This window comes from Nannobrachium achirus, assembly GCF_963921795.1.
Source record: "Nannobrachium achirus genome assembly, chromosome: 16".
NCBI lineage: Eukaryota > Metazoa > Chordata > Actinopteri > Myctophiformes > Myctophidae > Nannobrachium > Nannobrachium achirus.
The window spans coordinates 35,646,271-35,662,984 of NC_137823.1; the positions used below are offsets into that span (position 1 = coordinate 35,646,271).

General features: G+C 40.7%; 1 protein-coding gene across 1 annotated transcript; it reads right to left on the reverse strand.

Moving 5' to 3' along the window:
* Window positions 1–85: 85 nt before the first annotated feature.
* napbb (N-ethylmaleimide-sensitive factor attachment protein, beta b) lies at window positions 86–12,534 on the reverse strand (the record flags this gene model as incomplete). The annotated part of the gene is made up of 11 exons (XM_080744305.1): window positions 86–1,744; window positions 2,355–2,405; window positions 2,844–2,912; window positions 5,447–5,551; window positions 5,665–5,749; window positions 6,497–6,552; window positions 6,789–6,866; window positions 7,455–7,501; window positions 9,344–9,460; window positions 10,691–10,770; window positions 12,434–12,534. 11 exons carry the CDS (start codon window positions 12,532–12,534, stop codon window positions 1,643–1,645), a joined length of 891 nt encoding a protein of 296 aa, XP_080600431.1. The 3' UTR covers window positions 86–1,642.
* Window positions 12,535–16,714: the final 4,180 nt, after the last annotated feature.

Here is a 16,714-nt window from a genome sequence, read left to right on the forward strand (position 1 = left end):
TGCCTTTGTAATGAGCCTTAATGAACAGCAAAAAGACAACAAGGGGAGTTTGGGAGATAAATATCTTTAATTTTGTCCATTCGAACAAGCATACAGGTCAAGTCATAACAAGTCCACTGTTATTCTTTCTGGAAGAAGCTTGATAAGTAGGATGACTGGCCCTTTAGTAAAAACTTTGGTGCGGCTCACACTAATACACAAAGTACAACACTAAACTATACACAATGGCATGCTTAGCGACTGGCCATTTAGAAGGTGCACTACACTAGCAAACCTTCAATGATACGGCTAAGTTCACAATACAATACAGCACAACATGATTGATGGGTGATGGTGAGTTTTCTTGCCCCTGGAAAGAGTAAGGGAAGCCTTGCGAGAATTCTTCATTAAAAAATACAGTTTTCCCACAGGCAAACTATAAATCATGGCTTATAGATTCAGACATTCAAAATAATATTACTGGTTGATCCACTCACATTAGGAATAGAACTGTAGATGAATACTAGTTCAGTATGTGCAGAAAAAGCATCAGTGTGTGAGATAATTAAGTATGGGTGTCCTAACAGTCTATTTTGCATCAACCTTTTGTGAAGTCAAGTCTCTTCCTGTTTGAAACTGAAATGGTCTATTTTTATGACTGAAATAACGTAAGTTAAAAGAACAATTATGACATTAAGGATGTCAGTCTTCTATTCTACCTTGGACCCCCAAAATACACTTTTACTGATAATACATGTGTCAAATGGAAGTCATGAACACTAGGCATTGGATTGATTGACAATCGATAATGATATTTAGTAAAGAAAACTATAAATACAATAAATAACAAATTATAAAAATATTTGACTGCCAAAGAACTGATTGTACAAATCATGTCAATACTAACATCAGATCCACCTCTTTAATGCCACATGAAGTAAGCCCCTGGGTCACTCCTTATCAAACTGGAAACATAGCTATCCTTTATCCACTTAAACCCTATGCTTCGTTTGACCGGGGTATCCCAGGGGTCTATGCTGTACTTGGTCCCCTTTTTTCCTCCGCTCTACACCAAATCTCTTCAGCAAAAATAGATCTACAAGCTCAAAAACGTGTGACAAAACACGTTGAGCTTGTAGATCCGCTATATTCACCGAATGTTTGTGTATTTTTGCAGAATGTTCAACTATTATGACATGCCCAGATTTGGGATGCTAGGGTTAATGTGGATAAACTACGTTTTTGCGTTTTAACTGGCTTTAAAGGCGTTGCAGTGGGGAACCCTCATACTCCATCTAAATAGAACGGAACGTGTAAATTAAGAAAAAATGAAATGCTCTATGGATTGCAGCAGTTAATCATTCTGATGTACCCTGTAAGAGGGGGACCTGGGTTGGCTAGTGCACTATAAAGTAAATGTAATGAGTGAAGGGGTGTTAGTGAGTGAGGGTTGTGCCTGATTCATACTTTGCTGCGCTGCTTCGTGTCACCCACTGGAAACAGCCGATCTACAAGCTTGTAGATGTTCTTTCATAGGTGCGTGACACCAGCATGTAACTAAATATAAATCAGGCTTTAGTGTTAGTGTAGGTGATGGGTAGCATGGCGTTATGGAGTCCACCCTCCATGCTGCATTTGCACCCTGGGGTTTCTCTCCCCCTCGTCACTTGAGGTCCCCTTCGTCACCCTGGATGGTCTTTTTGATGCGCAACAGCAGGGTGGTGTGCCACTGGTCCAGACGAGAGATGGAGTCAAACTCCTTCACCTACACATAGATGGAGAAGGCCGTAAGGGGCTTGATACACTTTGTAGTGTGGTGTTGCACACCAATGCACAATATACTTTGGTGCACGAAATCGTCACAGCACAATATACTTTGGTACACAAAATGGGCACACTACTAAGTAGTAAATAAATCACCCGTAAGAATAAGGTGGTGTCGAGAGTCAGGCAGCATTCACACTGGTTCTGCACAATTACTTCTAACATATTCATGGTAACGGTCAGATATACCATTTAATATAATTCTGTCCAGGCATATTCTATTTTTTATTAACTATATATTTGTAATATATTGTCATATTCGTGTTAATCCATGGCAACAACCGGTATTGACAACAAGGTAGTGTACCACACTACGTATGTCAGAATTCTACAAAGGTGGTATACTGGTCTTCCAGTTTGGAGGGTAGAATCAATGTTTGATTTTGGGATCCTGTCTGTAATCATATTTTAATTAGACAGCAGCAGAGTGATGAGATTTGATCACTCAATGTTTACCTGAGGTAATACAGGAACACTCATCGTCAGGGGTGTTATTTTGAGCCATTTAAATCGTTTTAGAATGGAAAACTGCACAACTCTCACAGACTTACCGCGTCCGTGAACGCCTCCGCGTTCTGTTCCTCATGGGCATCCAGGAGTTTCTGCAAAACAGGAAATGGGTTAGAGATAAAGACAGAATAGATTGACAGGAGGAAAATGTGTTATTATTAGTGCGAGAATTGTGTGTGTGTGTGTGTGTGTGTGTGTGTTCAGAACAGTAAAAGCTTTAACCTGAAATAAAGTACCATAGTTTAAAGGCTAAAAAAACATTCTTTAAAACAAAACTATTGGACATTCACTACGGTCACCACCAGACTGTTCATCATGCAATTATGTGCCAGAACAACGTGGGCAGTTTTATTTCAGGGCAATGCATTGTGGGATAAGATGATTTCACTATATGGTTTAATAAATAATTATAACTATTCAATGGGACTCTACTACGGACACACAGAGCAACAGACATCGCCATAGCGTTAACAGTACAAAACGAACACAACCTTCTGTTATATCCCTCCCCATTATCAACAGCTAGGTACCTTCAACAGCTTGCATTCCCTCGAATCTGAGAAGGCTGGAAACATCTCCTCGTACTTCTCAACAGCAATCTGTGGAGACAAAGATTACTTTATGGAGTTTCTCCTGCATTACTGGAACAGGACATTGCAGAGTGATGGGAAAGACGTGTCGCAAAGTGGTGTGAGATGGGAAATCTGTTATTTTGATTGCTGTTGACATTTGGTGAAAGAATGCGTAAAGGCACAGTGACACAGAAAGTTGACATTTTAATTAAAAAGAAATACAGAATGCACTTTGTGTCGTTTATGTGCTATGAGTGACCTTCAGACCTATTTCACTGTGCAATGTAAGTCACTGGGGCGGATTATTACATTTCTTTTAATCAGCAGAGTAACCATTGAAAATATCTTTGATATTTTCAGTTATATCATGGCAAGGCAATGACCATGACACAACCCCAAACTCTTTATTTTTTATTTGGATCTCCATTAGCTGCCACTACAGTAAGCAGCTACTCTTCCTGAAGTTCACAACAAACAAATAACAAAACATAATAAAACATGTAATAGTCTTAATAAAAACCTTTTCAAGACATAAGTCAAGTGGGGAAAAAAGGAAGAAAAACATCACAACTCATCAAATAACGTTCCTTCGACGTTATTCAAGGAAGGAACCTTTGAAGAATTTAGCCAACCCTGGGGAAATCCTTGTGAGCCATGAGAGGTTGGACGGCATCTTTTCGATACTAGTTTTAATTGAACAGCCCAGAACAAGTCAGTGATCATTATATAGTTGGTAACGTATTCCATATTGTAATGGCCATTACATACATACAGATCTGCGTACTGCATTTTAGCCTGCCTGATAATGTGACTATGATATCTCTCACATAATTCTTTGCGAGTACAGACAAATTGGTCGTTTACTATGACAAATATTCCCAAAGACACCCACTAAATTGCATGCCAACCTCTCCACTAGTCTACTGTACTGAGCCATGAGAGACTGGCATGCAATCTCTCAGTACTCTGCCTCACACAAGCCTTGCAGCTTTATTCTGAGCTATTTGAAGCTTAGACAGATGTGTTTTGTCTGCACCCGACCATATTGCAGAGCGGTAATCAAGGTGAGATAGTACTAGTGGCTGTGTTACTAGTGCTCTAGAGACTGGGGTTAAAAAAAGGAGAGAGACACTTCTAATGCATGATATTCCTCTACCCGTTTTTTTTAAAATATTTTCACAGTGTTTCTCCCATGTTAATTGTCCACTGTTTTAAGTTTAACAGTTAAAATGATTAACAAGTCACTCTGTGGGACCTTGGAATTAGAGCTGGGATACCCGACTGAAAACCTGTGGGGCCCGACAAGCCAGATGGGCTCGGGGCGGACGCATTTTCATAATTAATTGTCGGACGTCGATTCGGGTCGGACCTAATTGGTGATATAGCCTCTGCCTACCTATGACATGCATCATGCATTCTCTCTGATGATGCACGCAGCGTACAACTCCTGTGTGTGTGTGTGTGTGTGTGTGTGTGTGTGTGTGTGTGTGTGTGTGTGTGTGCTGCTCACACTAATGCTGCAGCCACGGAGACGTAACTTTGAGCATGGAGAAAAGTCCCACGCTGAGGTAAACGCGTTGTTGTGGTTTGATCGGAAGTGGCGTGCCGCTGAATGGAGCTCCTAGCTTGTGTTCCCACTACTTTACCTTGCACTGGATGTTTATTTTTTGGCGCTGTTGTGTGCAGTCGCAGTGCAGTGGCAGCCTCGTCCGTCAGTCCGTTCAACACACATAACATCACTCAAGTAAATCCTGGCTTTTATACTTCTTCATCGCGGTGTGTTCCATGACAAAGGTGTCTGATCTACAAGCTCACAACGCCTCGCATCTGCGCCGCGTTGTGAGCTTGTAAATCTGCTATTTTCGAGGCGCAGAAATGCAGAATGAGTGAGTCACTGTGTCAGACATCTATAGCGCAGCGCACGTTATTATTTGTATTATTTAATAATCAACGTAGCCTACTATTTAAACATTTTCACAATCCACAGTGTGGCTTAATAGATCACAGGGTAACATGCAGGGGGCACGCTGCATGCACTGCACATTAGAACAAGTTTGCTAGTGAGTGTAAATCAGTGGCTTCCTCAAAGAAAAAGAAATGAGGCGAAAAAGCGTTGGAAACATAAGGTTCGGGCCTCGGCGATTCGGGGTGGACAAAAATCTCTCGGACACGTTTCGGAACGGACAGAAAAAATGGGCCCGATCCCAGCTCTACTGGGAATGATAGTTTTGGGGCGGCCATAGCTGAATGAGCGGCCAAAGCTGAATGAGCCTGCCTAGGACTCCGGAGGTCCCAGGTAAGATTCCACCAATGTGTCAAAGTGTCCATGAGCAAGACACCTAACCCCTAACTGCTCCCCTCCCCCACGCTCCTTGTGGGCAGCACTCAGCTGGGTTAAGCTGAAACTAAATTTCCCCCGTGGAAGAATATAGGTAATTATTATTATTATATTATTTTAAGTTATGTATTCTAACTCTGTTCTCTTTCACACAGATTCTGCCCTTCTATCACTCAATCAGGGCTCTATGGGTTGTACGGTTGTACTGGCGGTGAGAACTTGCCTTAGCGTTCAGTTCGTCCACAATAAAATGACACAGGGAGGCCTTGAAGAAGTACTCTTTTGCGCTGTATTTCAGTAGTGGGTTGTCCATAGTGTTAGCTCCAACCTGTACAAACACAAAACAAGGACGCAAGCAGAAAGAATACTCATTAGCTCCCACAACATGCACTCATCAGCTCACTAAGTACAAATGCTGTATACCAGAGTCGTCAGACCTACCTGCTCGTAAATCTCAATAGCCTTCTGGTACTGTTCCAACTGAGCGCTGTAGGCACCCACCTTCAGCAGACACTTGTTGGCAGAGCTAAGACAGAGAAAGGCCACATAGAAAAACTGGACTCAAACATGTCATCGCTGTCAGGCAGAATCATGCACGTCCATATTTCATCTTTTTCTGTATATGTAATCTTCTTTGTCGTATAACAGTGTCACGGAAAAGATCTATAAGCTCACAAGGCACTGCATTGCGACGCGCTGTAGATTGTCCATTTTCCCAATTTCTTTTCTTTTGAAAAGGCTTGCGTATAATTACAAGGCCAAAATAGGGAGATCAGGTTGGATCTGTCTGATGTTTGTCTGTGTATGTACTGTCTAACGCTACAGTACAAGCAAGCACATTATGCCTAGTTTATACTCCTGTCCTAGGACACAGTATAAATCAGACTTTAGAGTGCCTGGCAGAGGAATAATGAGAGCTGACACTAATGACATAAAAAGGAAGCTCAATAATACTGTGTAGATTCTTCATTTAACAAGATCCCATGCCTCGCCACTACAAAACATGCGACAGAAATAGTCTCCTAAGGATGCTTTTGAAAATACATTCCAGAGAGCAACGGAGCCCAGGCGCTCTTTGGGTCGGAGCGTCACAGATTCTCAGCGCGTACTTCCAAACATACCCCATCTTACTCCTAAATCCAATCAAAGTTTGAAAGTCTTGCTTTCCCGTTGCATTTGCAATTATTCAGTTGATTTCATCCATCCATTTTACATTAAGTCTTATATTTATTGCTATAATGATTTCTAGAGCAGTGTGGAGCAGAAATGTTACCTGTTTGACTCCTCTCCTTTGTAGTAATCTGCTGCCTGCTCATAATGTGCAATGGCCTGTAAAAGAAAAAGGAAGATGAACTTTAAAGAGATCATTCAGATTAACAGGCTTAGCCATTCCCATGTTAATCACTTATCATGGCTGATTAAGACTCGTTTCACGATTACAGTACAGTACAGTACAAACACTGCGTGCATGTAGCAGTAAAAGCATGCACAGGGAGACACACATGCAAACAACTCATGCATGTGCGCACTCATACGGAGGTACCCATCCAGCCACAAACACCCACCTTTTCGATATCCACCAGTTCGGACTCGTAGACCTCTGCGATGCTGATGTGGTGTTTTGCTGCGATGGTGAACCTTCCCTGGAGGTGGAGGGGAAAAAATCACTACTAACTGTGTCTACTCACTCAACCCTCCTCAAGTAGCAATGCTGCAGTTTGACAGGTGACACAATGACATGTTACACACATCTCTAGAGATGACTCTCAAGTCTGTAAAAATCTGTTCACAATAATGCGGGTGGCCTACAGACAAATGTTAATAAAAAGATTTAGATTTATCAAAAGGATTCTGGTCATAGGGAAAGGTATCTTGTCAGCACAACAACCAGTAAGACTCCCTAATCGGGAGATAAGCGACCGTCAGGTCACAGCGTGATTTTAGGCCAAAATGTGTAGAAGCAGTGTCCAAAAATGTGATTGAAAAAATCGTCCTGATGGTGGCGCTATATGGGACAGATCCATTATGATGACATGAGTGTAGACATGCTGTGTAGCGATTTTCGTGATTTTAGGCCAAAATCTGTAGGAGTAGTGTCCAAAAATGTGTTTTAAAAAATCGAGAAGTGCACACAATTCAAGAAAAGCAAAGGCTAAATGAACACGAAGATACCTGTATGAAACATAGGCAGAATGACTAGTTTGTGTCTGCAAACTCTGCATGCATCTTACCATGTCTGTGTATATATCGATGGCTGCATTTAAACACTTGATTGCCTCTATTGGCCGCATTAAGAGAAGAGGAGGGCACAGTTAAAGACATGCAACATTGGTTAGCTTTGTTTAAAATCAGACAGATCCTTAACTACTTAAGCCCCATATACAGGTATACTGTAATTGTACTGTAGATCGCAGCTCCTATTTGTTGTACAATATAACCTCACAACGGGTCACAATTGTGAGTTTGTACACAATTGTAAAATACTAATTTCTGAAAACAAATCCTTGCCCACAAATCCAGGCTGCGACTACAGATCAGCATTGCCATCCATCCGGGCAATGGGACTGTGACTACATATCGCACAGCTTGTGGCAATGCTAATAACCAGCTTAAATTAGGGAAAGCTTTACTCCCTCTGCATAATAATGGTCAGTGACCATTTAGAAGTTCAGATCAATTGATCAACCCAATGTCGGGAGAAAAATGGATGAGGGCGTGTTGTACGAACAGACTGAGAGTTATGTATGGGGTTTAGCTATAATGACATGCCCAAAATAGGGATGTCAGATGGTTGAACAGCACAGCACGCATGCCATGTGACTTAAAACACTAAAACGGAATGATAAATTAAAACCAAACAAGGAAGGACTGTTTGCGTCTTCACTGCAGTGCACATAAAGACTGAATATGCTGTATACTGCCAGATAAACTACAGTATTACGCAACAACCCTGTGATCTAGGGACAAACAGAGGTTATAAAATAAAAGCCCACGGCATCTTTCTTCAATCTCATATGACAAAACTTGATGTGCTGCTGATGGAAGTGGCTGGTGGGGGGACATAGATCAACTGAAAACAACATCCAAATGAAGAGCAACATGTTCAACACACTGTGATTAATTCATCACTTGCTCTCCACCAGTCCAAGTTAGAAGGACTGAAGGAAAGAGTACAGCGTTGTTTTGCCTGATAATGAGGTCACAAGCTGGTATCTGCAGTGTGTGGCTGAATGGCCTGATTTAACAATGATATTATGTTGCAATAGGCTTAGACCACCAGGGGACCTCCTCCGAGTCTCTGAGCTCCTCTCACCTACTCTCTCCCTCTGCATTTGTCTGCATTCGTTACCAGGTTTTTGTGATTTCAATGGATCGTGATTACAGAGTAATACAGACCCCTCTTGCCTGCAGTTTGAGTGTTTCCACAGACAATGGCTTATTATTAGTTATTGTTTGCTTAAATTGCTTAGCATCTTTGTGTCCTGTCCTCCCTCTCTCCAACCAATCTGTCAGTGCCAATGTAGCTACGAAACGAGGGCAAGGCTGTCATTGTGACCTGTCATTTTCTTAAACTTGTTTTGGCTCCATCATGTGTTTACATAGACTGAGTAACAGCCAATAATAACTAGCCCCTTTATAAAATGCTCATTGAAGCCCTTTGCACACAGGCGCGTTTATCTGCACGGATAAAACGGACAATTCCATTTTTTTAAAAGAAAACAAAGATTCTCTACGACCTCATGCACACCGGATCCGAATTAGCCGTGCGACGAGTGGCTGCGGCCGTGCGTCTTTTTCTCGATCGAACCCAGTTCGATTTGTGCGTCTTGTCGCATGCGGTAAAAAACTCATCACTCCTTTTATGACTCCTTTTGGGATCTGCAGCACCGATTCCGCACAGCATTGCACACCAAATCCAATCCTGTGTGCAAAGGGCTTGACTATGACAAGTCTAGCGCTTTATTCGAACATTACAATGATGAGGTACAGTATTTGATTTTATAATGATTTGAGGCTGTATTATATTGTCAACTCATTTTGTTTCTCTCTACTATGTACGTGTATGTTTTGACGTGAGGAGGTTTAGACATGAATGTAATGAGGATACATCGCATCTCACCATTGGGGTCTGCCTTTTTGAAAGCGTTTCCTGCATCGATGTATGCGACGGCACAGTCGTGTTTGTTCTGGAGTTGCAAGTGCAGACGAGCCGCCTTGCAAAACGCATTTCCAGCACCTGGACAAAGAACACAGAGAAGAGGTTATGAAGATTCTGATTTAAAAAAAAACATACCACATACCGCATACCACATAGGCTCAGTGTAGCCTGACAGCGTGTCGCTGGTTCGATTCCCGATCCCGACTACCTTTGCTGCGAGTCACACCCCGTCTCTCTCCCCATTTCCTGTCTGTCTACTGTCCTATCAATAAAAGCATAAAAGCCCAAAAACATATCTTTAATAAAAATAAAAAACAACAACAACAACATATGACCCCTTTGATTAATGTAATAAGAAGCACTGATGTTGCCAGTTTCAGCCCCTCAGTTTACTATAAATATCTACGGTCTGTCAAACAGCGCCACCTTGTGCAGTTTACAAAGGAGCAAAGTGTAAAACCATAATGTGGAAGTTGTATAGAAGCTACACATACAGTAGATTATAATCTATACACATAAACATAATACTGCTTATATATTAGTAACACCAAGCATTACTTTTTCCCATTTGGCCAAAGAAGATACAGTATAAGGTCACTATGCCACTAGACATGACAGAAGCCAGTTTTCCGATGCTATATGTGTATTTTACCTGTATAGTGGGGATTCACCACTGAACACCAAATTGTGATTTATGCAACATTGTTCACAAACTGCTAGAAATTACCAGGAGAGTGTTTTCTGCTGGTGTTTCAGTCCGAGCGTATCAAAGGGTGCGTTCGGAAATGCGCACCGGGTGTGTGCTCAGTGTAGTGAGTGCCTAAACCTAACCCTAATCCTAACCCTAACCTCAGTAAAACTATGCCTAAACCCAACCCTAACCCTAACCTTAACTTCAGTAAAACTATGCCTAAAACTAACCCTAACCCTAACCGGTGCGCATTTCCAATGCACCCTTTCATACACTCGGACTGAAACACCAGCAGAAAACACTCTCACAGAAATTACCACCTTCTTTGGAGTCGACTTACTGCTTGTCAAAAATTGGTTATTGCAGCATTATATGTACAAGCATGTACAGAGACAGTATATATTTAGCTTACATTGGACACCTCTTTTTTTTTGCCTTGAGGTATGTTCAATATTGCTGTGCTCTGCAGATATACAGTCACAAACAGCGACTCTGCCCATGAAATTAACAACTGCAACAATCTCTCAGGTAAGTTGTGACTTACTACTTTGATTAATGTACTCTGGTTAATTAAAACTGGATGTGTTTGTGATAACAATACAGTCGACTCGTCATACCGGTCCAGTTCTTGGCCATCTTGAACATGTTGGCTGCTCTGCAGTACATCTCGCATGCCTCTTCCACTTTGTGCGGTCCGCTACTCAAAAGACAGAGAAAGGAAACACTCAAACATATCATTTTAATTTATTTAAATGTTTTGGTCACACTAACGTCAAACCTGTCAATATACAGCACTGTAAATCTCACTATATTGCTTTATCCTCAGGGACAAACACCCCTGGGAGCCCTCTGAAAATGTAAATGTTCCCTGGTCATTCAAACAGGACAGTAGACATCACCGCTGAGGCTGCCTGGCCACTGTGGGCAGTCTAAAGCCCCTCCAGAGTAGAGTTCTCAACGGGCCTGATAATTAAGGCCCGGCCCTAACTGGGCCATAACTGGGCAGGCCCGAGGCCCTATCCGGCCTTACTAGTTAGCATACATTTTAGGCCCTACCCGGCCCGAAAACGTCGGGTCGGGTCGGGTATGGTCGGGTCTATAACAGAGTAATAGTAATAAAATAATAAAAAAATATATTTTCTTTTTTCATTGAGCCCAAGGCCCTACCAGGCCCTACTAATTAGCATACATTTTAGGCCCTACCCTACCCTAAATGTCGGTCAGGTTCGGGTGTTGTCGGGTTCGGGCAGAATTTGAGAACTCTACTCCAGAGTGAATAAGCACAAACAGCATCATCTGGGTCACCTACAACAACTGAGGGTTGGAAAACAAATACTGAGTCATAGAGGCACTAGCTGTCCTCCTTGGATGCATGCAAACAACCTGTTTTCTTTCTGAGGCAATATAATCAATCACTGACAATTCACTTAATGTTTTTATATTGTGAGCTATTTCAATTAGGGATGTACATATATAAATAGTATTCCCAATCCCAAAGCGTTGCACTGATATGATGATGCATTTTATGTGCAAACCGTGTTGATGCCTAGGGGAAAAACAGCTTGTGTTAACTTAACCTACCACCATCAAACGTACACTTTTAACTCTTCAAAATACAGTAATTATTAATACTGAATGTATGTGCTTACTGCTTGTATTTACTTGGGTGTATGCAGTGTGAAGACAAAGTCAAAAAACCCTTATGGACAGCTAAAACCTGGCCTTTACTGGGAGATTTAGCTACAATTCTGAAAAGGAAACCAACACCACATACAACCATGCAAATAGTGATTAAAAGGCTCAGTCTTAGATTGCTTTAAGTTTAAACACAAAAAACTAATTGTGTTATTCACATTCTTTAAGGGTTTGATTAGCAGATGGAAAATATGGACATTTCTTACCCTTCTCATACATAAATCAATGTAGGCTATGGTCTGTTTTACTCCTACAAACCTTATACACACGTAAACAAACCCATAATGTATTAGTACTTATAAGCATGTTTTTCCACTGCTATTTTGTAATTTTGGTGGTGGGGCTTCCCATTTAGGTGTGGATGTCAATATGGCCTGACTCGAGTCTGACATGCATAAACCATTCTGTTTACATTGAGAACACGACCATACAGTCGGGCTGGCTACCCATGGTTCATCATCACTGATCTCATGAAACGTCTCCAGTAATGGAATACAGCTACTTAATGTCCCTTATTATAATTAATTGTCATATCTCACATGTGCACAGAAAACAACAACACTTGCAATGCAAAATTGACTGTGTAGCTTGTCGTGAGCGTCTTATATGCTAACATTTGACCAGAGAGCTACTGTAGCTGCTCGTTTGGTGCAGTGATCCCTTACCCTCCAAACATCCCTCCCATGAAAGAGCCAGATGACTTGATTTTCTTATCGGCATCAGCCATTAATTGAATCGCTTCCTTTTCCTTCCCGGAGTTGTCCATTTTGGTTGTATTTAATGCAAAACACCAGCTAACAGTGGTTTAAACAAATAACCGCATAGGATTCAGCTCTAGCTACTGTGCGGATTACTGTCACTCGATGGGTTTATGACGCGTAGGCGTGCACCTGGCTTTGGAGATCGTGAAGCATTATGGGATTTGAAGTGTATTTTCTTCCATGACAAACTACAAGTCTCACCAAGTGATTGATTGAATAATGAATACTTTATTAGAAGTTTGCATAGGAAAGGTACAGGACAGTACAGTTCAGATACAAGGGCTACTAAAACGATTTAGACCACAAGAAAGCGCAATATGGCTTGACACAACAGTACTGTTGTTTCACATGAACTGAAAGAGTGTTTTCTGCAAGTCGGATAATGTTTATCTAACTGTATTACTTTTGATTTCACACCTGCATCACAGCAAGAAAACGAATTCTGTCAAATAAGCCACATAAGAAAGTACGTCCATTTATTGGGCAGCAGATGGCAGTAAAACTCCAGTTTCCTATTGAGTGTGACTGTGTCGTCTGTCACCGGCTGTGACTCAGATTAACAAACAAACAAAAACTAAAAGGCATTCACTCCAGTTCTCTCTTCACATGGAAAAAAATATTATATTATATTATATTATATTATATTATATAATATTATATTATATATTATATTATATTATATTATATTATATTATATAAATATAATATAATATAATATAATATAATATAATATTATATAATATAATATAATATTATATTATATTATATTATATTATATTATATAATATTATATTATAATATATTATATTATATTATATTATATAATATAATATAATATAATATAATATAATATAATATAATATAATATAATATAATATTATATAATATAATATTATATTATATTATATAATATTATATTATATTATATTATATTATATTATATTATATTATATTATATTATATTATATAATATAATATAATATAATATAATATAATAATATAATATAATATAATATAATATAATATAATATAATATTATATATATAATATTATATTATATATATTATTATATTATATATATTAATTATATTATATTATATAATATAATATAATATAATATAATATATTATAATATAATATATTATATTATATAGATCATTTTATTTAAATTCTCCCCACGGGCTCCAGGTTTGATAGGATGTCACTAACTACAAAGTTCACCTCTGCTTTTAGTGGGTCAGACTGGCCTTAGATCTAGGCCTCAAGGGCATCCCATCAATGACATTAAAGCTGACCTGATGATTTGAAAGGGGGCCTTTGACCATAAATGAAATAGCAAATGATACTTGTTACTGACAGTTACTGACTGAAATCTTAGACTCAACAGAAATGTGTAGATGTTTATAAATGGTGTTAATGCTTATAGTGATAGTTGGTAATAATAGCAATGGTTGTGATGTATGTTTCAGCAATAAGTTAGGATATAAAATAAAACTTTGTTTAGATACGTAGAATGAAGGTGCTGGATGCTAGGGTGCAAGGATGTAGACTGTTTACTCTGTGCCATTCCAAACCATATTTAAACATCCACCTACTATACTAGTAAGACACCTAAGGGCGACAAGGGACCTCAAAGGGCGAGGTTGCGCCATGCCTTGGCCATCTGGCCAGTGATGTATATCGGACCAGTTACCCATAGGCCTATATGGGGACCCCTGGTACCCATATATGGAGATCCATGTTGTAGACTAAATGGAGATATGCTGTGAGAGCCCAAACATGCTTACTCAGTTAGGCTATTCATTATGTAAAAGTCCTATGATGTCTATGATATCTGACATCATACATACAATTGCTTTTATGCCCATACATGGAGATCTCTGTCTGTAGAACCAGCCACACAGATATGGGCTGTCTTGGACATCTGTCTTGGCGACTTGGCCATATGGATTCTGTTAGTGTGGTACTAGACAGTCTAGTACCACAGAAGGGCCGCGAACATCTAGAGATCGCGCCTGCGATCTCACAGCTACGTTGCAGTAGTGATCCAACTGATACGGCCCTGCAACGCCTACCACGTGGGGGCCCAGTCTGGCCCTGCACCGCCTACTGTGTGAGGGCCCAGTCCATCCCTGCACTCCTTACTGTGTGGTGCCCCAGTCCGGCCCTGCACCCCTACTGTGTGGGGGCCCATGCAGTCTGGCCCTGCAACGCCTACTGCGTGATGCCCCAGTCCGGCCCTGCACCGCCTACTGTGTGGGGGCCCAGTCTGGCCCTGCAACGCCTACTGTGTGATGCCCCGGTCCGGCCCTGCAACGCCTACTGTGTGGGGGCCCAGTCTGGCCCTGCAACGCCTACTGTGTGATGCCCTGGTCCGGCCCTGCACCGCCAGTCCAGCCCTGCACCACCTACTGTGTGGGGTCCCAGTCCGGTGTCGGTAGAAGATCTGCCCTAGCTGAGAATCTGGCTGGGGTACGTCACTTCCGTTGCTTGCGCTGTTGCGATTGGCTTTTGGCTTTGAATAACCTTTATTGAACACGGAAACGATACATTCCCAAAACTACGGCAACTCTATAAGGCCAAAATTCTCCCCCACCTCCAGTGAAGCTCTGTACTAGAGCAGTGTCTGCGTCTTTTATTGAATTCTTTATTCTACATTACATTATTATTTCTTGCAGTCGAATGAGAACATGATAGTGATGTTAACATTAAGAATTATATTGCTTTGAAATCTATTGCTAGGCCTTTTTTTAATCTATTGCTATTATATTTGAAATCTATTGCTTTGAATTTAGCATTTATCACTTTAGCCAGTCTGCTTAATTAAAATTGTTTTATCACTGGCAGTAATTAACAGGGTTCATGAACGAGTATGTTAAAGTCTTTTTATGATCTTTTATTATTATTAGTCACATTTCCATGCACCACAATGCTATTTCTGCCAGACATCCATGCACCACAATGCTATTTCTGCCAGACATCCATGCACCACAATGCTATTTCTGCCAGACATCCATTCACCACAATGCTAAGACATCCATTCGCCACAATGCTATTTCTGCCAGACATCCATTCGCCACAATGCTAAGACATCCATTCGCCACAATGCTATTTCTGCCAGACATCCATTCACCACAATGCTATTTCTGCCAGACATCCATGCATCACAATGCTATTTCTGCCAGACATCCATTCGCCACAATGCTATTTCTGCCAGACATCCATTCGCCACAATGCTAAGACATCCATTCGCCACAATGCTATTTCTGCCAGACATCCATGCACCACAATGCTATTTCTGCCAGAAATCCATGCACCACAATGCATGATGTCAGAACTAGCATTGTGGTGCATGGATTTCTGGCAGAAATAGCATTGTGGTGCATGGATGTCTGGCAGAAATAGCATTGTGGTGAACGAATGTCTGTCAGAAATAGCATTGTGGTGCATGGATGTCTGGCAGAAATAGCATTGTGGCGAATGGATGTCTTAGCATTGTGGTGAATGGATGTCTGGCAGAAATAGCATTGTGGTGCATGGATGGCAGAAATAGCATTGTGGTGCATGGAAATGTGACTAATAATAATAAAAGATCATAAAAAGACTTAATTTAACATACTCGTTCATGAACCCTGTTAATTACTGCCAGTGATAAAACAATTTTAATTAAGCAGACTGGCTAAAGTGATAAATGCTAAATTCAAAGCAATAGATTTCAAATAAAATAGCAATAGATTAAAAAAAAGGCCTAGCAATAGAATTCAAAGCAATATAATTCTTAATGTTATCATCACTATCATGTTCTCATTCGACAGCAAGAAATAATAATGTAATGTAGAATAAAGAATTCAATAAAAGACGCAGACACTGCTCTAGTACAGAGCTTCACTGGAGGTGGGGGAGAATTTTGGCCCTACAGAGTTGCCGTAGCAACGGAAGTGACGTACCCCAGTCAGATTCTCAGCTGGGGCAGATCCTCTACCTACACCGGCCCTGCATAGCTGCATTGGGAACTCCTTATGGCTGACTCATATAGTGTGTGCCAATGGTGACGCAATTGTAGTCCTAGAGCGGCCATATTTTGGGTCAAACACAGTTGTTTCAATTGTTTGATTGATGTCCAATCAGAACACCTGTGTAAGGCTGTGTTGACCCAAGAAATGGCCGCTCTAGAACTACATATTG